The sequence below is a fragment of the Elgaria multicarinata genome, chromosome 4 (assembly GCF_023053635.1).
Source record: "Elgaria multicarinata webbii isolate HBS135686 ecotype San Diego chromosome 4, rElgMul1.1.pri, whole genome shotgun sequence".
NCBI lineage: Eukaryota > Metazoa > Chordata > Lepidosauria > Squamata > Anguidae > Elgaria > Elgaria multicarinata.
The window spans coordinates 109,049,872-109,071,107 of NC_086174.1; the positions used below are offsets into that span (position 1 = coordinate 109,049,872).

Below are 21,236 nucleotides of genomic sequence, written 5' to 3' on the forward strand. Positions count from 1 at the left end.
AGTTTCATGTAGATGTTGAATAGCATAGGGGATAAAATAGGGCCCTGTGGAACCCCATGGCCTAGGTGCCATGGCACAGAGCAATAATCCACCAACAGCACCCTCTGGAATCAGCTATCCAAGTAGCAGTGGAACCACCACAGCACAGTACCCAAAACTCCCAGCCCTGACAACAAACCAGAAGGGTATCATGGTCAATGGTATCAAAAGCTGCTGAGAGGTCCAGCAAAATCAATAGGGCTTCACTCCCCCTGTTCTTCTCCTGGCAAAAGTCATCCCACAGGGCGACCAAGGCAGTTTCTGTTCCAAAACCAGTCTGAAGACTGACTGAAATGGATTGAGATAATCTGTTTCATTCAAAAGTGCCCGGAGTTGTCCTGCAACCACCCACTCAAGCACCTTACCCAAGAAGGGAATATTAGCCACTGGCCTATAGATGTTAACACCCTCTGGGTTCAGGCTAGGCTTTTTCAAGACTGCCCTGATTACTGCCTCCTTGAAAGAGGCTGGCATCACTCCCTCTCAGTTTTAAAGAGGCTGGAACCACTCCCTCTCTCAGAGAGGAATTTACAACCTCCTGGACCCAGTCGGGTATCCCTTCCTTGTTTGATTATTATTATTATTATTATTTATTTATATAGCACCATCAATGTACATGGTGCTGTACAGAGTAAAACAGTAAATAGCAAGACTCTGAAGAGTTAGGGACAAGCACACAGGTAGTCAACACGACTTGGCCAAGCACCCTGACCACATCCTCAGGCCTCAATAACAGAAACCCATTTAATAAAACTGGACAAGAAGGTGCTCTGGACACCTCTACTAATGGTACTGTATTAATCATGCTGTCCAATTCATGATGAATCTGAGCAACTTTATCTTCAAAGTGCCGTGTAAACTCATCACACTACGCTAATGAGGGTTCCACAGTTTCTCTCCCAAGCCCAGAATGTAGCAGGCCACAAACCACAGAAAAGCTCCACTGAATGACACTGAGAAAATGCAATGTTGGTGGAAAAGAACTGTCTCTTTGCCACCCTCACCGCCACAGAGTAGGTTCAATAATAACCTGTGTTACATCAGACTCAGCACAGGTTTTCCTCCACCTGCGTTCTAGACGTCTCCCTCTCACTTCATTGACATCAGCTCAGGTTTATACCAAGGAGCTGGCCAAGCCTTTGCTCAGAGGGAGAGGATGCTTGGGTGCAATCTTGTCAACCAACCGAGTCATCTCTGTATTCCAAAGAGCCACCTGGGCTTCAACAAGACCACACTTACCAGCATGAAAATCCCCAAGAGCCTTCTGGAATCCATCAGAGACCATCAGCCCTCAGAGGCATACTATTTTAATGGGCCCATCATCCTTGCAGAGGGGAAAGGACATCGAAAGTATTAAACCTCAATAGAAAGTCATCTGACTATGACAAGGGGATAGATCCCATCCTCCTGCCCAGTTGAGAAAACCAGATCAAGCGTGTGTCCTTTTACATGTGTTCTGTCGATGACACATTGAGACATGTTTGTCATGGCAGCCATGAAGTCCTGCACCACCACGGATACAGCACTATCAGCATGAAAGTTGAGATACCCCAGAATTATCATCCGGGGATCCTCAACATCAAATCCAAAACAACCTCCATCAGCTCAGGCAGGGAATCTGATGGGTAACAGGGTGGGCAGTACTCTAGCAGAATCCCTAATCTTTCCCAGGTACCCAGCACAAGATAGAGACACTAAAGACCCACACTCAAATGAAGAGGAAGCAGAGAGAGAGAGAGAGAGAGAGAGAGAGAGAGAGAGAGAGAGAGAGAGATTGTATTCCTATAAACCACGGCAACCTCCTTCCCTGACCCTCAAGTCGGTGTTGGTGCTACACCAAATACCCAGGAAGGCACAGCTGGGAAAGAAATACCCCTCCCAGTTCACCCATCCAGGTCTCAGTAATACATACCAAGTTGGCCCCTTCACCCACAATTAAATCATGGAGGGAGTGTTTTTTTTTTTGGACCAACCTGGCATTTTTTTTGTTTTTTGTTTTAATATAAATACATATAAAAACATACAAGTCAGACAGCATTTCTAATAAATACATAAACACGATTTCTGTAGATGCCGAACCGAGCTTGTTTCCTTCAATTTACTGTGGTCAGAGGAAGATTTGTTAAACCAGAGTTGGATGCCATATCTATACCATTGATGTAATCAAGAAAAGGAGACCATATTTCATTGAATGGGTCATAGCTAAGTTGGCCCGACGAGACTCTGCGGTGGTAGGTTAATTTTTCAGAGCAGGCTATATCCCACACTTTCCCTTTCCATCCAGTGAGTGTAGGGCCCTTTGGATCCTTCCAGTGTTCAGCGATTTCTAAACGAGCTGCCGTAAGGAGGATAAATACCAATTCTTTATGGGTAAGGGAGGGATTTAGAGCATTGGGCAGGGACAGCAGGGATAGTCTTGGTTCTGGCAAGATTATCTGATCAGTGGCCTTAGAAATTATATTGAAGATAGTTTCCCAGAACTGCTTCAGGGCCTTACACTCCCACCACATATGTAAGTAAAAGCCCTGAATTCCAACCTGGCATTCAGTAGCAGTACCACCAGACCTAAGGGCAAGCTGGTAATGCTGCCAAGAACCATCTGGTTGGGTGAAGAACCAGAACAGGAGTAGCTATAAGGTATCTAGCCCCTATTCTCCTCAACTGGCCTGTTAATCCCCCAACATTGTACCTCCCCTTACCAGTGACAATTATGGTGGCACCTCCTTGCCCCCTGAGTACCCTAGTCACAAATATCAAGTTGTAAAATAATATAAAACAATATAAAAGAGAAACCAGCTAAAAACAAGCACATGTAGACCTGCATTTTCCTTGGTCTTTCAGGCCCAAAACCAGATGGGGAGGATGCAGTGCCTCGGAGCATCAAAGTTGACCCACCGGTCCTGTATTGCCTTATGAAGCATTTATGCCTTACTATATTGCTATAGGATTCCTTCTATGAGTTGAACCATGCCTATTTGTTGCTTGTAAAGAAGCACAATTGTAAACAACATCCCAACTCCCTGACTAACCAGCTCGACTACCATCTTCTAAAACTGAAACATTGGTTATTAAATGAACTACTCTGAGGTCTAGACTTCTACAACTTGGCGCCCTCCAGATATTTTGGATAACAACTCCCATCATCCCAAGCCAGTTGTAGTCGAAAAAACAGCTGGAGGGCACCAGGCTGGGAATGGTTGGCTGTAGTCTTTAAATGTGTGAGAAGACAGTGCTTTCCATCCAGCAACTTACCAAACACAAATTCAGTATTCCAAGTCTTCTGGCTCCAGAGCTCCAAGGGCAAAGGAGCATACGGTATAATAAGCTACCAATAAAACTCTTTTAAGATAGCATGCCGATTAAGAGTTTGCACAAAGCATCACACACAAAATTAAACAGATTATTATAAAACATAATATATTCATTTTACGTACATATTTAAAATATACTCACCTTCTTTTCACCATTAGGACTACAGGTTCCATCACTCTCATCTACACTGAGCAGACTGGCTTCACTAAATATGTAAAGAACAGAAGAAAAATATGTATATTGCAATTCAACAATAGCAAAAGAGGGTTTTAACAACTACTGCAAGTGGTCATCATGTTAGACAATATATCTTTGATTTCATGACCAATCTTATAGTTTACCCTTTTCTGTTATGGTGCTATTTCACCTCAAACTAAAGCAAATATAAAATTTTGCTAACAAGACAGTGGAAATGATCATGGATCAGTTTTTTGAAACTGAGTTTCAAACACAGTTTTATGAAACTGCTGAGAAAATGCAGAATACTTCCTCACAGCGATGTTTCACAAACTCTCTTCTATGTGGAGATTAGTTATTTTAGGACAAGGAAATTGTTGCTCACAAAAATGCAAGACAAATATGGATATATAGGCCTGAAATTTTGAAAGCAGAACATTATTTGGCCAGTAGATGAAAAGCCTCTGCAATTTAGCAGTAAATCCAATGAACATGGTTCTCTTCAGAAAACTCAGCAATAAATAGGTAACTCTTAATCATTTTTGCGTGCTGTGCTAATATTTCATTCAAGATTGTGTTACTGCTGTTGAGATACTGCATTTTCCTAGCACCATATTTTAGTTAGTACTTCAGAAAAATGTGATTCTTCCCTCAGTTAGTAAATCCCATGTTATTATGAATGTGCTATGGCATACAGTGATACACAGTGGCCAAACGAGCTGCCTACAGGAAACCAAGAAGCAGAACATGAGTGCAACAGCACCCTCCCACCCATGTTCCTTAGCAACTGGTGTACATAGGTAAAAAGTCACAGGTATAACATTACTACCATTTAAAAATCCCTAATACAATCACTATATAGAGCACCAATTTTATTCAAATTGGGGGGGGGGGAGTTGATTCTCAAATTCTTAAAATATGGTGATGATAGGACAATTGTATTCAGGACAAAATAATGTATAACAAATTCTCAGAGCCCAGCACTAGCTACATAGGAATGAAAAAAGTCAATACATAGTCCACAGGATGAAAATGATTGAATAGTGGTTCAAATCACTCCTTGCTGGATTATTATTAATACTGCTATATCTGTGACATTTTCTATTGCTGTATATTGGTGTCAAGGTATACAGACATTTCCCTTTCCTGGTTTGTACTGGAAGCAGCACATCGTTATCAGGACTATTAGCCATTGATACCGTTCTCCTCCAGGAATTTATTTAACCCTCTTTTTAAAGCCATCCAAATTGGTGGCTGAATATTTAGAATAGCTTGGTCACCTGTTCTAAATATTACCTATGACTATGATACCTATGAATACAAGTCTTCCACCCAACCTGTGCCATTTTCTAATGTGTGTGTTCAATGCTTTAAAGACTAAACAATTACTCACTGTACCAGTTCAAGATGGTGACAAAAATGCTCACCTTGACAATAAAAGTGGCAAATTTACCACTTCCCCTCTCAACAATGCTCGACCATTTCATAAATATTTGCTTATTTTTACAGGGTTCTCCTGTAACCTTATGCATAGATTAGTTCAATAACCATTCTATCCAACTAGAGCGGTCACATCAAGGTGGAACTAGGTGGAACAGGCATCTACAAATTGTCTGGATACACCCTAAATCAGATAATGTCCATTATTCTATGAAGTAATAAGTGTAATCACTTAATATATTAAATTATGAGATCTAAGATATTTAATAGTTCTGAAGTTTTATATGGGAGATGGAACAATGATGTAAGAATGTGCATGAAAGAGATACAACTGGTGGCAGGAGTCTGCCATAATTATGTGTGTCCCATCCCTGAGCGCCTTGGTTCAAATAATTTCCTTTTTGCTTTGTTGGAAAGGTAAGCTAAGCTGAGACTTGCCTATAAAGGCAAAATGAAGCTGTAGTTTTCCACTGAAATTCTCTATTGGCATGGACAAAAGAGTGGTGCATGGGACCTTCTAAGATCACAGATGCTTAGCCTTCCTCTGGTTCTAATCTAATCAAAACATCAATGGTACTGCCTTATTAATCGGCTCTGAGAAGTGATGTGAGCTATACAAGTAGTACTACAAATACCACTTAAAAAGCCATCTAAAACCAATTTCTCTTTTGTTAAACAGAAATCAGACAACAATTTCCTTTTCAACACCTAGAAATTGAACGTTTTAAAACTAGCCTTTGTACAATAAGCTTTTTCAACCCAAATCATAACAACCCCCAAGTTCCTTCTTCCTTAGAGACTAGCTTCCCTTCCCGATTTCTACTCTGAAGTCTCCAGAGTTTGTTGTTCCCTTTCTTTCATCAGCTCCCAGCTGGTCCCTGCTTGCACTCTGGATCATTGCCTTCTCCTGAAGGAAGGACCAGTAATAATCCTTTTCCCGCCTCTCTTTAAAGTCTCATTTTCTGCTTTTCCAGCTTCTACTTTATCTCTGCCTCCTGCCTCTACTGAAGCTGAATGCCCCAATGAGCAGATACAACCTCAACCTCCTCCTTCCCCCACCGCCCATCTGCAGGAAGTCTAAAGGAATATTAAAAGGAAGTCTTTCATATTTATCTGCCCTGCTGTTATATTTTTTCATTATAATTCTATTTCTGGAAAAGCTCTGACTTGTCTTGGTGGCTGGCTAAGGATCTTATGAGGGCACTCAACTACCTAGACTAAATAATCAAAACATTACCTACTTGGCTCCCTTGTATTGCAGTTAACCTGCTAGATTGGACCAGAGCAAATCATTTGACAGTGGCCTGCCCTCCAGCAGAATAGTCAAGGGAGGGGAGCATTGGGAGGGGATTCTCTATGACAACATTTGAGCTGAAGTTCTCCTAGCTATTCACACTCCAGAAGGGCTTAACTGCCTTAACAAAAGTAGTCTGCAGACATGTTTAGAGACAGCAACTATGGTAATACGTTAGAACAGACAGATACAATACATGTGAGACCTGCAACAAAATGTTATAGTGCATCGCCTCCTAGCAGGAGTACTCCTGTTCAGGGTTCCTTCCAATCAGCCATACCCTCTTACAAGTTATTCTATTCGATTTCCCCCTTCCTTTTGTGTGTGAGTGTCGGGGGCAGGGGTGGTGGTGCTGCCCCTTAAGTTTTATTTTTTAAAGGTGAAGTTTTGGAATTTCTGTGAATCTCAGGGTTCTCCAAGGATGACATTACCTCCATTTTGTTTCGCCATGGCTCCACTTTGGCTATATATATATATATATATATATATATATATATATATATGTCGGCACTCTCCATTTGAGTTCACTATCACAAGGAATGATACTGGCTGGAATCCAAAGACATTCAAGATTGCTTCTACATACACTTTGAACTTGCCACCAAGTCTACTTGTTAAAATCCGTCAACTTTCTGGTGCAATATTCAATACAGCATGGTAAGTTGAAGTGAGTGGTGTTTGTGGTTGGTTCTAAAACACTAACACTATAAGTAATTACTACATTAAAATTTGCATCCCATGTTCCAACATTATCTTAACAGGAACTAGGTTTTAACTGCCTCTTGGGCCCAGAACAGCTACTACTCTTTGGCTTCGACACAAACAGTTCTCTGCATCTATGCCATGATTTCAGTTCACTTTTTACTGAAAAAGTACAGTAATAAAGGGATTGAGAGGGGTGGAGAGAGAAGGCAACATTTAAACAAAATCAAGAGCAAGCACAAATATAAAAACCCAAACATTCCTCAAGTAAGATGAAGTGCAGATTAGTAAGTAATTACTTAAAAGTATTGTTCCAGAACTGAAATTCCCAAAACCAGTAGAAAAAGTGGTGTATCAGAGAAGGGTCTCATAATATTCATAAGAATATGAAGGAAAAATGAGTACACCAACTCTGGAGAACCCTTTTCAGCCCAAGGGCTACAGTTGCTTGTGGAAAAACTTCCCAGTGGGCAGAGCATTGGGGAGGTCCAGAGCTGCCACCAACTTCCCCTCTCCAACACACACACACACACACACTTCCCACCCATGCAATCAATTCTATTCTCCCCTTCTCTATGTGTGTGTCTGTCCCCATTTCTGGTATACGATATTGCTTGAGAAATACAGTACATGTTAGTACATGTACATAAGTCAGAAAGCCACTGTGAACACTGACCTGTACAAAAAGGTGCAGAACTTCATAAATATATATGTCTTCCCTATTTACAGATTATTTCGTTTTAACAAAAAGTCATCTACAACAGAAAATTGACACATAATGCTGAACTTCTTGAGAATGTAGAAGAATCACTATATATTGGACCAATCTCTGTTATTTTGTTTAGCCTCACTTGTCACTAAGATAATACCAGGACTAGAAGCTAATTTTAAGATGTTCATCAGATCAAATCCAATACGCTATCATTTTTTGTAAACATCTATGTTATCAGTAACTGTTCCTATCAGTCTATTAAGACAGGAGACAGAATGCCAATCTTTCACTATCCCCAGTTAGTATAATTGAAGAAGTAATGTACTTTAGTCCCATAAAGATTCCATTATAGGAGATATATTGTTATATTTGTTCCAAAAAAAAATTTCAACTCACATCTTCACTTTTCCAATCATCAATTTTATAGACTCTGGACTAAAAATGTTGGCAAGATTCTTCAATTTAGGTCATAGATATAGACCGGGGTGGGTGGGTATACCTGTATTGCTCCAGATGTTGTTAGACTACAACTCCCATCATCTCTGACCATTAGTCATGCTGGATGGGGCTAATTAATCTGAGTCCCACATCTGGAGGGTCACATGTTCTCCACTTGACATAGACAAAGTAAAGAAAAAAACTATATTGAGAATTGCACAGTAGCAATCTGCAAAATTCATTCTTTTGCCTATACTTTCTCGAGAGCTAATACTTTCCCTTCTTCAACTATTTAAAAAATTCTACAATTCCTGACTTGAACTAAGTGGGCTCCATTGGTTTCACTTATTTCCCTAGGTATTCTTAAAAAACAATAACCCTATATTTGTTTCTGGAATAATTAATCACATATTTGGGAAATAACAAGCCTGAGAACACCCTTCATATTACATATACTAGAACACTTCCACATTAGGATTCTGCGGGAAACCTCAGTTTATTAATGAGTTACTATAAGTCTCCACATTTTAATTGCAATACCCTAGATTAAAGTATCCTTACTCTTTCTCTGTATCTCCTTCACTTTCTTCTGAATGATCAAAGCTCCAGCTATTTTTAAAACCTCCATCCCGCTTGGATTCTGATTTATCCAATGCTGAAACAAAAATAAGTTAAGATCAGTTTTGGCTCTAAGCCAAATCACCAATCAATACTTAACAGAACAATCTTTATCGTTAATAATCACACTTTTTAGTGCATAGATGGCAAGACAGTATTTTAAACACTATTTCACTGTATTATTTAACAGTTTTGTGATGTTTTAGCTTAGGAATGTATCTACAGTGCATCTTATAGGGTATACTAGATCAAGAAATTGTGAATTGCCTAAGGTTATTCAGTACTCTCACATCCAAATCCAGCACTCTAGCAATAGCACTTGCTGATTTCAAAGCATGTTAGTCAGCAAATAAAGCAAAATAATAAAGTAACAACATTACAAAAATGAATACACCATATTCTTTATTGAAAAAGAATCACAGGGAAATTACAAACTGACTCCCCCACAACCACTTGGGAAGAACATTCTACACAAGTGGCCTTATCCCAAATTCACTAACTTAGACAAAATACATGAAGTTATAACAAAGCAACTTGTACTCTGCTATGAATGAAGATCCTTACATATTTATACATGTTTTTATGGTGTTTCAGATTTCCATTAAACTTGTACATTCATGATAACCAAAGTCAAGCCCATAATGATGAAGATCAGAATAGCCATTAGTTCTGCACTGAGTTCTCTTACTGTTGTACTCTGAAGAGGATTTTCAACAAATTATGCTAAATGGATTAATTTAAAAGGACAAGGGCCTAGACTGCTGAAAGATTTTTTAGGGTTTATTTTGGTGAATAGTAGGGAATTTTTATTGCAGACTTCTTAAGACACTAGCAAAATAACAACTAAAGCAGGCTTCCCCAACCTTGTGCCCTCCAGATGTTTAGGGCATCAGTATCCATCTGCACCAGGCAGCATAGCCAATGGTCAGAAACACTGGGAGCTGTAGTTCAAAATATATGAAGGGCATCTAGTTAGGGTAGGCACCGCTAGAGCTTACTGTGTCTATAAAACTGATACCCAACTATTTCCAAATGAAAATCACAGAATTCACAACATTGTTCAAAATGCCTGAAAACTAGCTCCAGCTAATGTTGATACATTTTTTTAAAAAAATAACAGTGTGGATAGCCTATCATTTATAGTTATAACTTTGTAAACAATACAATTTGGACATTGTATGCATAAAATCCTAGAACATGAGTTGAATTAAAAGTATATAATGGGCTTGATATAGTTTTGTGAGGTTAAAACTATATGGCACTCAAAATTCTTCCCCCCCACCACTTTTTTGGCCACAATTCTCAGTGTTTTTATCACTCAAAACCTTATAGCATCCCCAACCTAGCACATTTCAGATTTTTTGGACCACAGCTCCCAGTATCCCTGACAATTGACCATGCTGACTGGTGCTGATGGGAATTGTAGTCCAAAACATTTGGAAGGCACTAGGTGGAGAAAAGCTGCCTTATATCAGTTCAGCCGCCAAATATAGACTTCCACTGTTATGTGCTTGTTTGCACAGCTCCTTACCTTCAGTTTGGTGTATAGTATGTCCAAATCGGTTCAGAATATTCAAAGCTGTGAGTTTTCTCCTGTTAGCAAACCAAGTCATATCATGCAGAGATAAGTGACCTTGAAAATTACTTCATAGTAATTTTTGAGAGTGGCATCCACCCACATCTTCTTTGCCACTCTATGTACAATTGATCTGGTATCATGCCTTTTTTTTAAGATGCAAATGCCAGTAAAACTAAACAATGACATTGTGGCTGCCCTTCTATTAGTAATGCATGTATGAACTAGCCCTAAGCAACAGACGTTGTGTAAGGAACAGAGCAGCTTTTATCCAGGTGTCAACAACTATGTTTTCTACATTGACTGTCTAGAGTTTCCACTGTATATAAAAAATGTAAGATGCTGGTTATAGAACAATGCACGTGATACCACTTACACAGAACAAATACGCATCCACTACCCTCTAGGAATCCCCAAAATATCCCCCTGTGTGGTCCAACTATTTCCAAGGAATATTTCAAGAAGCCAAGATGTCCTCTACAGAACTATGCTGCATTGTACTAGAGTTAACATGTCTTCCCAGAACAAGAGAGAAGGGTGCCAAACATCTGGAAAAGCCCACTATAACTATTCTCAAAAAGCTAGCCCTGAAGACAATCAAGCATTGGAAAGGAAAAGAAACTTCACCAAGAAACCCGCCAGCACACAGATTCTGATAGCTATCTTGGCCATGGTCAGGCATTCAACACTAGGAAGAAGTTGGTTTGGTCATTATTATTATTATTATTATTATTATTTATTTATTTATTTATTTATATAGCACCATCAATGTACATGGTGCTGTACAGATAACACAGTAAATCCTTGTTCCAGGTAATCCTGAAGCCAAGGCAGTATCACCCTCAAATGTATATTAAAGTGTGATCTAACACACTTGAGTAACTGGACAAGCTGTCTAGGTAGATAATAGAATCTCCCTCTTTAGAGATGCATATTTCTATCTCTGATGCCAATTTCCTTTTGTGTTATCAGGATTGAATGAATGTAACATACATTTCTGCTGCAATTTACCACAGAAGCAGTTTCAAATACATTACAGCTTATATTTCAGATTGATATTAGTATTCATGCTGCTAACTGGATGTATTCTAATATCCTACTTTTCTTTGAATTTGTGCAGGACTGTAACAAAAAACAAAACCCAACATCTCCTGAAAGGTTTCTTTCTGCTATATAGGGCCTCCCTATTGAGTCTCCAAGCATATACATTTTTACTATTTGTATTTTTAGCTTAGTACAGTTGCTCACTGCAGCATACAATTAAGCTATGTATAGATGATGATTTACAAGGTTTTGAAGCACTATTGTATAGCAATCATTATCCACAATACCCATGTTCGTTTTTCTATCCTGCTGTGATCTCTGATCAACCAGAATTTCAGGTTTCTGTAGCACTTGAACCAGTATCTTGACAAAATATAAAACTGGCTCCCTGCAGCTGAGCTATTGCTGCACTGCAACAGATGTAAATGTGCCTGCTGCTTAATGTTGAAAAGAAATGCTTAGTAGTTAAAATATGTACATATACACTTATATAGGCTTTTAAAATGAAAAAAGAAAATAATGCAAGGCTAACTGCTTCCATAGTCAAATCCAATCATTTCAATAATGTTTTCTTACTTTAAAAATCCATCTTTCTTTGAACAAAACTCCCCTTCTTTAGTACTTTTATTCTCAGGAATGAAAATTACTAGAATAGAAGCAAATTTCCACCTGGTCTAGTCAATTTCAACACTCCATTGACTTGCACGGGCCTAGGGAAATGCTTCAATCCAGATTTAAGTGTATACATTTATATTTAAAAAAAAACCACTGATGGAGAAGGGCTACCGCCATGGTAACAATAAGGGAGAGGTAGATTCCACTGTTCCCTGCAACAAATTACTGTATCTACACCACCTTAATAGGTATACCACCTTAGCAATACAGGGAGAAAACATTCCTCAATTGTTGAAAGGAACTAAATTTAATTTGTATTGTACAATGGAGGTAAAGCCACTGTTGCTGATTGGTGTGAGGGCTCAGAATGTTTACAAAGCAAACAAATGAATTTGCAGTTCAGCTTCTATGAGGGAAGAGAACGTTGGGACTTCGATCATGATTCAAACTGCTCATAGGCACAAGCAGAAGTCAGGGAAGTGATTCGACATGAAGGGAAACTAAGAAGCAGGTTGTTCAGACCACAAAATGAGGATCAGGAACTGGTTTCCACGTCCTTTTCTAACTCTCCTCCTCTGACTTTTGGGGCCCCCTAACACGAATGACAAGAATTGGACTTAAAAGCCTGGGATATCACAGGTGTCCTTCCCACAGCCTACCCTGCCCTTCAGTGAGCCCAATTAATTAACCCAATTAAGTTTAAAATAAATATTTGAGGAGGAAATACTAGTTGCCTTCCTTAGAAGTCTACAAGCAGCGTTCTGTTCAAAATATATTAACAGTGCTCTACAATAGAACTGTAGGGAATGCTATTAAAGCCATGTTTCTCAAAGTGGGAGGCTAGTTTCCAAAATGTGGTTGCTAAGGAAGCACTACCAGTCAGAGCAAAATGTGATAAATACAATCCACATTTTCTATTAGTTATAAAATCCATTCATCCAACCACCAAAAATCTTTTAGGATCTTTCCGTTTACATATTATTAAGTATGCAAAAGATAGATATCCTTGTCTCATCCATCATTAAGGTCATTACCTTTGATGGGCCATGATGCAGGCATATGCCTCGCTATTCCAAAGAACCCCCTGTCCCATATTTCTGTCAAGTGTACACAACTTCCAGGCCCTGTGGAAAAAAGCACACTTCTCACCCCATCCACAATCTTTAGCCCAGAAACTATGTTTCGCACTCAAATCATGGTTGGGTTAGGGACATGAAAATGTCAGAAAGATATTACCCATTCATCACTACCATGGGCATTATTCCTCCTCATGTAGTCATTTTTCGGCAGCAGGAAGGTCATCCAGTATTAGGCGTATTGAACAAATTTTGCTCTCAATGCAACGTTGTGCCAAATGCAGCATTCTCTCTCAGATAAGAACGAATGGCAGCCATTCACTTATCAGGAGAACTAAAGTGAAGTGATGCATTCAGAAATCACAGGGGCCAGGTGTTAAACCTGCTCCCTGACCCTAGTAATCTTAACTGCCTGCATAGGTTCCATCCTTATGCCATAAGTCACATCCACTGTTTTGTTTCTTGGTCATGCTAAAGTATGACCGAATATCGAGAACTGGATTTTATAGACTGATTATATTCACTTTCCCAGAATCCCATGTTCCATGATCAAGAAGTCCTTATAGACTCAAAAGTGATGCAATGCTGGAATTTGTTTTAAAGCTACTGAATTTTAAAAAAACATCAAAAGTCATTATAGATCACAAGCATTAATAAAGCAACAGTAGCCATAACTATACTAAGATAAAAGATCAGTTTTTCTGTAGCTAATGCCTAACATCTTCCTAGACCTTCCTATCACAAAGACCCAATTGATGTCCCATGTCCTCTTGTTCGTTGTTCATACCTACTGGAAATTAACCATTGTTGTGAACAATGCTGCAGAGGGGTAAAAAATATGCCCATCATCCTTATTGGCCCAGTCATTGTTGACAGGGACACTATATGAAATGTATACCAAAGCAAAAAACAGGATTCATTCATGCAACTGCTCCCAAGTCACCATAAGCTGATCACCATGATTTACTGCAATCAGCCTAAGGATGTATTCATAGCCTGCAAAACTGCACGTTACTAGCTATTGCTATCCTGTAATAAACCACCCCAAGTCTTAAAATGGACTCAGAGCTACAGGATGTAATCTCTTAGAAGCTACATAAAAGCTCAACATATCAGTAATAGGGTTTATTAGTATCAGCATGCCTATCAACATGCCCCTGATTGAGGTACAAAGAACACCAAATACTAGTAGCAGAGAATAGCAGAGAGTGGTATACTGTGACTTGACAAAATCAAATTCTAGCAGCAAGAGATAGGCCAATGCAAATTTTCTAACTTATATTTATGTAGTGCAATTCTTTTATGCAGCTTTCATTTTATTAATGACCTTCAACAGACCAATAAGCAGAGGTAGGAAACATGGTGCCCTCCAGATATTTGGGACTACAACTTCATCATCAGCATGCTGGCTGGATGTTATGGGAGTTCTAGTCCAAAACATCGGGAGGGCACCAGCTTGCCTAGGTCTGCAACAGAGAATCAGTATTTTATTTCACAGAAATGAAATTCAACATGACATGAATTTTATGTGTGTTTTAATCTGCCTTAACAATAAAAGTAACAAAAATTGACTACAAAGCTAAAAGAATAACACAGTACAAAACAACAAACAACATCCATCAGAGGAAAAAAATACAACATAAACATACAATAGCAGTCATTAAACCTAAAATTTAAAACCTAAAATCCCTAGGAGAAATGTCTTCACCTAGCACCCAAAAGATAACAATGTAGGCACCAGGTTGCCCTCCTTGGGGAAGGCACTCTATAGACAGGGCGACTACATATAGAAAATCATAAATATATCATCTGGAAGCCCTTCATACCACAAGAGATGTATTTGGTTAGACAACAAATTAGGAATATAAACATAGAGCACAATATTATGGGTTGCGCTCCCAATAGACGAGAGAGCTCCAAGTTCAGAGCCCTCTGCCTATCCCAGGAAGAGGAAAAGTAGGACAGAAGCAATTCTGCCTCCATTCCTCCAATTAAAATGCAAAAAACAGGTAGACTAGCTGATTTACCTTTCAGAAGGTGGGTAGGGGACTGGAGAGGCTATAGAATACTTCATAGCACAGCCTCTCCCCTCCCCTCCCCACGAGCAGGCCCCTTTTCTCCCTCTCTGACTTCTCCTATGAAGTCCTGGCCACTAAGAGGAAGAGAGAAGATGGGGTGAAAAGATCCATGATTGGACCTCCCCTTCTATTCTTGTAGCCCTGTCTACAGGTTAGGAGGAGCTCTGCATTCTAAGCTGTTCTATTTGACACCATTGTTGTTCTCCTATACCATAGAATCATAGAATAGCAGAGTTGGAAGGGGCCTACAAGGCCATCGAGTCCAACCCCCTGCTCAATGCAGGAATCCACCCTAAAGCATCCCTGACAGATGGTTGTCCAGCTGCCTCTTGAACGCCTCTAGTGTGGGAGAGCCCACAACCTCCCTAGGTAACTGATTCCATTGTCGTACTGCTCTAACAGTCAGGAAGTTTTTCCTGACGTCCAGCTGGAATCTGGCTTTCTTTAACTTGAGCCCGCTATTCCGTGTCTGGCACTCTGGGAGGATCGAGAAGAGATCCTGGCCCTCCTCTGTGTGACCTTTTAAGTATTTGAAGAGTGCTATCATGTCTCCCCTCAATCTTCTCTTCTCCAGGCTAAACATGCCCAGTTCTTTCAGTCTCTCTTCATAGGGCTTTGTTTCCAGACCCCTGATCATCCTGGTTGCCCTCCTCTGAACACGCTCCAGCTTGTCTGCATCCTTCTTGAATTGTGGAGCCCAGAACTAGATGCAATACTCTAGATGAGGCCTAACCAGGGCCAAATAGAGAGGAACCAGTACCTCACGTGATTTGGAAGCTATACTTCTATTAATGCAGCCCAAAATAGCATTGGCCTTTCTTGCAGCCATATCACACTGTTGGCTCATATTCAGCTTGCGATCTACAACAATTCCAAGATCCTTCTCGTTTGTAGTATTGCTGAGCCAAGTATCCCAAAGGCACATCTTGTAACTGTGCCTTTGGTTTCTATTTCCTAAATGTAGAACTTGGCATTTATCCCTATTAAATTGCATTCTGTTGTTTTCAGCCCAGCACTCCAACCTATCAAGATCACTTTGAAGTCTGTTTCTGTCTTCCAGGGTATTAGCTATCCCACCCAATTTTGTGTCATCTGCAAATTTGATAAGCATTCCCTGCACCTCATCGTCCAAATCATTAATAAAAATGTTGAAGAGCACTGGGCCCAGGACTGAGCCCTGCGGTACCCCACTCGTTGCCTCTCCCCAGTTTGAGAAGGTTCCATTGATAAGTAATCTTTGAGTCCGATTCTGTAGCCAACTGTGAATCTACCTAATAGTTGTTCCATCTAGCCCACTTTTAGCTAGTTTGTTAATCAGAATATCATGGGGCACTTTGTCAAAAACATTGCTGAAGTCAAGATATATGACGTCCACATCATTCCCACAGTCCACAAGGAGGTTACCCGATCAAAAAATGAGATCAAATTAGTCTAACAGGATTTGTTCCTGACAAATCCATGTTGGCTTCTAGTAATCACTGCATTGATTTCAAGGTGTTACAGATTGACTTCTTTATAATCTGCTCCAGAATTTTCCCAGGGATGGATGTCAGACTGACTGGTCTGTAGTTCCCAGGTTCCTCCTTTTTGCCCTTTTTGAAGATAGGGACAACGTTAGCCCTCCTCCAGTCATCCGGCGCCTCACCCGTCTTCCATGATTTTGCAAAGATAATAGACAAAAGTTCTGAGAGTTCTATCTAGCTCCTTCATTACTCTAGGATGCAGTTCATCGGGCCCTGGAGATTTTAACTCATTCAAGGAAATTAGGTGTTCTTTGACCGTTTGTTTATCAATCTCAAAAATGAATAAGGGCACCTCTGCAGCAAATGTTTTCCCCAACATATCCCAAGAATAACTGGTACATGTAGTCACTCAAGGACTTCAAATCACATTTTCATAGTTTCCCATTCAAATGGAAATGGAAATGTGTGGTTTAATGAATCCCAGAATTCTTAATTAAGGAATGTGACAAAAGTGAGGGGGAAGCACAACAAACATTCTTTGACTGATAAACTTTAGCTTATCAGATTGAGAACATTACATCTGAACTAGTCTCCACTTCCTGTAATATACCTCATGATGCCCACTAACACAATACAAGAATCAATGCCTCCATAAGCATATTGGTTGAAATGGTAGCCTGGAGTACATCCTTGTGAGTAGAGCCTGCCAATTTAAGCAGCAAGCTGGTGTGGCCATATATACAATTACATCTATTTGTGAGGTCTATTGATGCAAGCTAAAAGAAAAGGTTTAAGTTTGATTCACAAATTCAAGGGGTTGAACCAGACATATTAACTGAGTTGCTAGCTGATATGGATTGCAAATGTGTAAACAGAGGTACATGAACAAACTGTGGCAATGTTAGTTTCTGAGTGGCTGTGTCTGGACATCACACTACACTATTTATTTATTTATTACATTTATATACCACCCCACAGCCGAAGCTTTCTGGGCGGTTTACAAATGTTAAAAACAGTAAACATTAAAAAATATACAAAATTTTAAACCATCAAAAACATAAAAACAGTATAAAAGCAACGGTATCCATTTAAAAACAAAAGTTCTGGGGTCTGTTAAAAAACAAATTTAGTGTTGTTAAATGCTGTTAAATGCCTGGGGAAGAGAAAAGTCTTGACCTGGCGCCTGAAAGATAACAGTATTGGCACCAGGTGAGCCTCATTGGGGGGATCATTCCACAGTCGGGGGGGCAACACCAAAAAGGCCCTCTTCCTTGTTGCCATCCTCCGAGCTTCCCTTGGAGTAGGCACTCGGAGGAGGACCTTAGATGTTGAGTGCAGTGTACGGGTAGGTTCATGTCAGGAGAGGCCTTCCATCAGGTATTGTGGTCCCAAGCCATGTAGGGCTTTATAGGTTAAAACCAGCACCTTGAATTGGGCTCGGAAACCCTATGGCTGAGTTCAGACAACACACTAATCAACGGTTGTTTCTCATTCTGTTCCTATTACCCCCCTTCAGTTGATTAGCATTTCGTCCAAACTCAGCCTATGTTTAGCAAGATATGAGTAAGACTGCCTCACCCCAGGTTCATGTGCTCCCCACTTTCTCACATTTTTGAAGTGCAGTATTATATGAACCTGAAACAATGGTTAATCTTAACTAGAGTTAGTTTAAACAAGCCAGCTGCATAAACCATGGTTTCAAGTTGGCTTGCTTGAAACCAATGACTGAGGACATGACAAAAATGGAACTTCTGAAGTTCTTGTGGCTGTGCAGGAGGGAGAGCACACCTGGGAGAGTATGGGCTAATTCACATCTCACTAAACTATGGCATGGGGACAATTCCTAATCAGCACAGCTAATGATGAGGGATGATGAGACATTGTAGGCCAAAACATCTAGAGGGCCAAAAGTTGCCTATCTCTGATTTAGCATGAAATTCAAACACAGCCTTTGCTGGTGGGCGGGGGGGGGGGGAGCTGCTGCATGTATGTGTTCAAAGGATGGCAAGTAGGAGAAAGCTTTTCATGTGTGATTGACATCAAATATAAATAGCTTTCCCCTGCTTGCCACTCTTTGAACACATACATCTAAAGTTATAGCCTCAACTCACATCTGCAACTATACTTGTGAGTGGCTGCTATGCATGCCAAACCATTCATGTGAAGCAACTTCACACACCACTGCAGCAATGTTTACCTCACAATCACAAGTCTGTATGTGTGTGAGAAAGACAATGATGTGATGAAAACTGCCACAAAAGCAGAGGGAGTTGTTTCACAAACGACTTTCCACATGAAGCAGCCACCAATGTGGGCAATTGCATCTGTGAATCAAGCTTCTTACAGTTTGCTTCAATAGTGCAGTGTCATTTTCTGACACTGCACTGCTACATTGCCCAAAGCATCTTAGGGAGGCTTCACGTGTTACTTTTGAGCTACATGAAGAGTGCACAAAAATGCACTGATAACACTATGAATATCATTGCTGCATTATTAACATCTACATGCTACCCAGCTCACAACCATGACAGAAAAATAGCCACTTGTCTTGCTTTTTGCACATTATGTGCAGAGAAAATATAACCAGGAATCTGCCCTTGGACCATTCTTCATCTTCCAAGACTATCAGCATGTGATCTTACTATGTGATTCCAGGCAACAAATTAATAAAAATATATTCAAAATAATTATCAGTAATTAGCAATTAGTATCTGATGCATGAAGACATGCTATTAAAAAAGTGTGCAGCACTTTTTTTAAAAAAAATGACACCACCTTGCTGTCCTTTGAAACTCTTTCTGCTGGGGATTGTGGGGGGAGTACATTTCATTATTGTAGGGGGAAACAGGACGCTAAACTATCATGGAGATGTTTGTATAGTTCATTAATGGCTTTATACCCTAGAAGGAAATGTAATTACCAAAATTTAGATATTTATACTAGCCCTTAATAGTAAACTTTTCTTCTTCTTTTTTTGGACTTCTTACATACAGTGCTGCAAAGATAACCGTTTTACAAACATGATTAAGACTGCCATACTATACACACTTAACCTGAGAGTAAGTCCTATTGAACACACTGGGACTTCCTTTCAGGTAAACATGTATAGGATTGCACTGCAAACAGCTGTCTTACCTTTCCAGGTGCAGCAGCTATGAAAAAAGAAAGTGTAAAACGCTAGGCAGTAAAATTCTCACATTAGGATTTCCCACCACTGGACGGTTCTTCCTTCCCAAGATAGCATTTCATATTTTTTTAAAGCTAAAAACCGAGAAGGTTGTTTAGGGGCAGGTGAGCAAGACACAAGGAGATGAGGTGGAGAAAGAACGATAGTAGGCAAAAGCCACTGCCCATAGAACCTGACCGCAGTCGGCAGCCATACACAAAAGTGCCTTAATTCAATTAGCTTCAGTTCTTTCCTAAACATTAACCTTTGCCACCCACCCACCACTACACTTCTCCCCTCCTTTGAAACCCCTATATCCCCGGCATCCACATACCTTTCTCCCCCCCTCCTCTTAAGATAAAAAGTCGATTAAACGCCTCCTCCCCTTTACCCCGCACTCCACAGTACTTCCCGAAACTGTATAATGAATAGCACCCCCATACACACACTCCCACCCGCCAACGGGGGGGGGGGGGCAGCCCTCCTCAATCGCAACACTGTACTCATCATCTACTCGGCAGTAAGACCCACTGAATCCTACAGGATTTGCTCCCATATTAGGATTGGCGCCCCAGACGACCTCCTCCTAATAAACACACTTACCAGCGAGAAAGCGGTTCGGCTCGAAGCCCCCGACACTTCTGCCAACGCCGCCGCCGCTACCACCACCGGCCATCTTCACTCCGGCGCTTCTCGGCTTTCACACCATCGCGCTGAGGAGACGTTCCGGCCCAGACACCGGCGCCTCAGAGACGACGCTAGGCCTTTCCTTTGGCCTGCGCTTTCCGCCGCCAACCCTGCAGCCTTGCCTTTAGCCTCGCCTGCCGCGACTGAGGCTGACTTAGCACCGTCTGAATTAACTGGAGGTGGGGGGGGGGTGGAAAGGGGGGCTGCTCAAATGCCCCTCACACACCGGAGTCCAGCCGCCCAACTAGGCCTTGATAGCGCGGGGGGAGACACACACACACACACACACACACATGCGAGAGAGAGAAAAGAATAAGCAGCAGAAGCAGCGCTGCCCCCCTTTTTCGCGCCCGCCTTTCCTTATTGTGTCCGGCGGCGTCACCAACAGCGCCCGAGTGGTTCGAAAGAGGCAAGAGAAGGAGGCCAGAGCAGGCGCGCTGGCTGCCTTTCCCTGGCCGCTATGCAGCCTGCCTGCCTGCCTGCCACCCAAAGGCGGGGCGGCGAGGAAAAATGAACCAGACTTCGCTTCCCTTCCCCCCGGTTGCAAGCTCTTGTTGCTGCGGTCAATGGTGTCTCCTCTCGCAGGTCTTCAGCAACCGGCTGTGCAAAACCACCCCGATGAAGGCGAGACCCACCGTTCAGACCACCACCACCTTTTCTTTCTTTCTTTCTTTCTTTTTTTGGCTCCCTCTTTCCCAAAGGAGGCTAGCCCTTAAACGTACCCTCGGAAAGAAGGTGTAGCTGATTTCCAGCAAAACGCAACACCTCTAATTCCCCCCCTCCCGCCACCCCCCCGATG

General features: G+C 41.0%; 1 protein-coding gene across 5 annotated transcripts in view; it reads right to left on the minus strand.

The window, feature by feature from the left end:
* The window catches only part of SENP6 (SUMO specific peptidase 6), a 66,380-nt gene extending 45,483 nt beyond the window's left edge, over positions 1 to 20,897 (minus strand). For 3 of the 5 annotated variants that reach the window (XM_063124947.1, XM_063124949.1, XM_063124946.1), the window contains exons 1-3: positions 20,354 to 20,896; positions 8,676 to 8,769; positions 3,493 to 3,556 (exon numbers count right to left, since the gene is read on the minus strand). In XM_063124947.1, the coding sequence (XP_062981017.1) occupies positions 3,493 to 3,556; positions 8,676 to 8,769; positions 20,354 to 20,426 (231 nt within the window). In that variant the 5' untranslated portion in view covers positions 20,427 to 20,896. Of the gene's footprint in view, positions 1 to 3,492; positions 3,557 to 8,675; positions 8,770 to 20,353 lie in introns of all 5 variants that reach the window. The other 2 variants (XM_063124950.1, XM_063124951.1) reach the window with 2 other exon arrangements.
* Between the last annotated feature and the right edge of the window lie 339 nt (positions 20,898 to 21,236).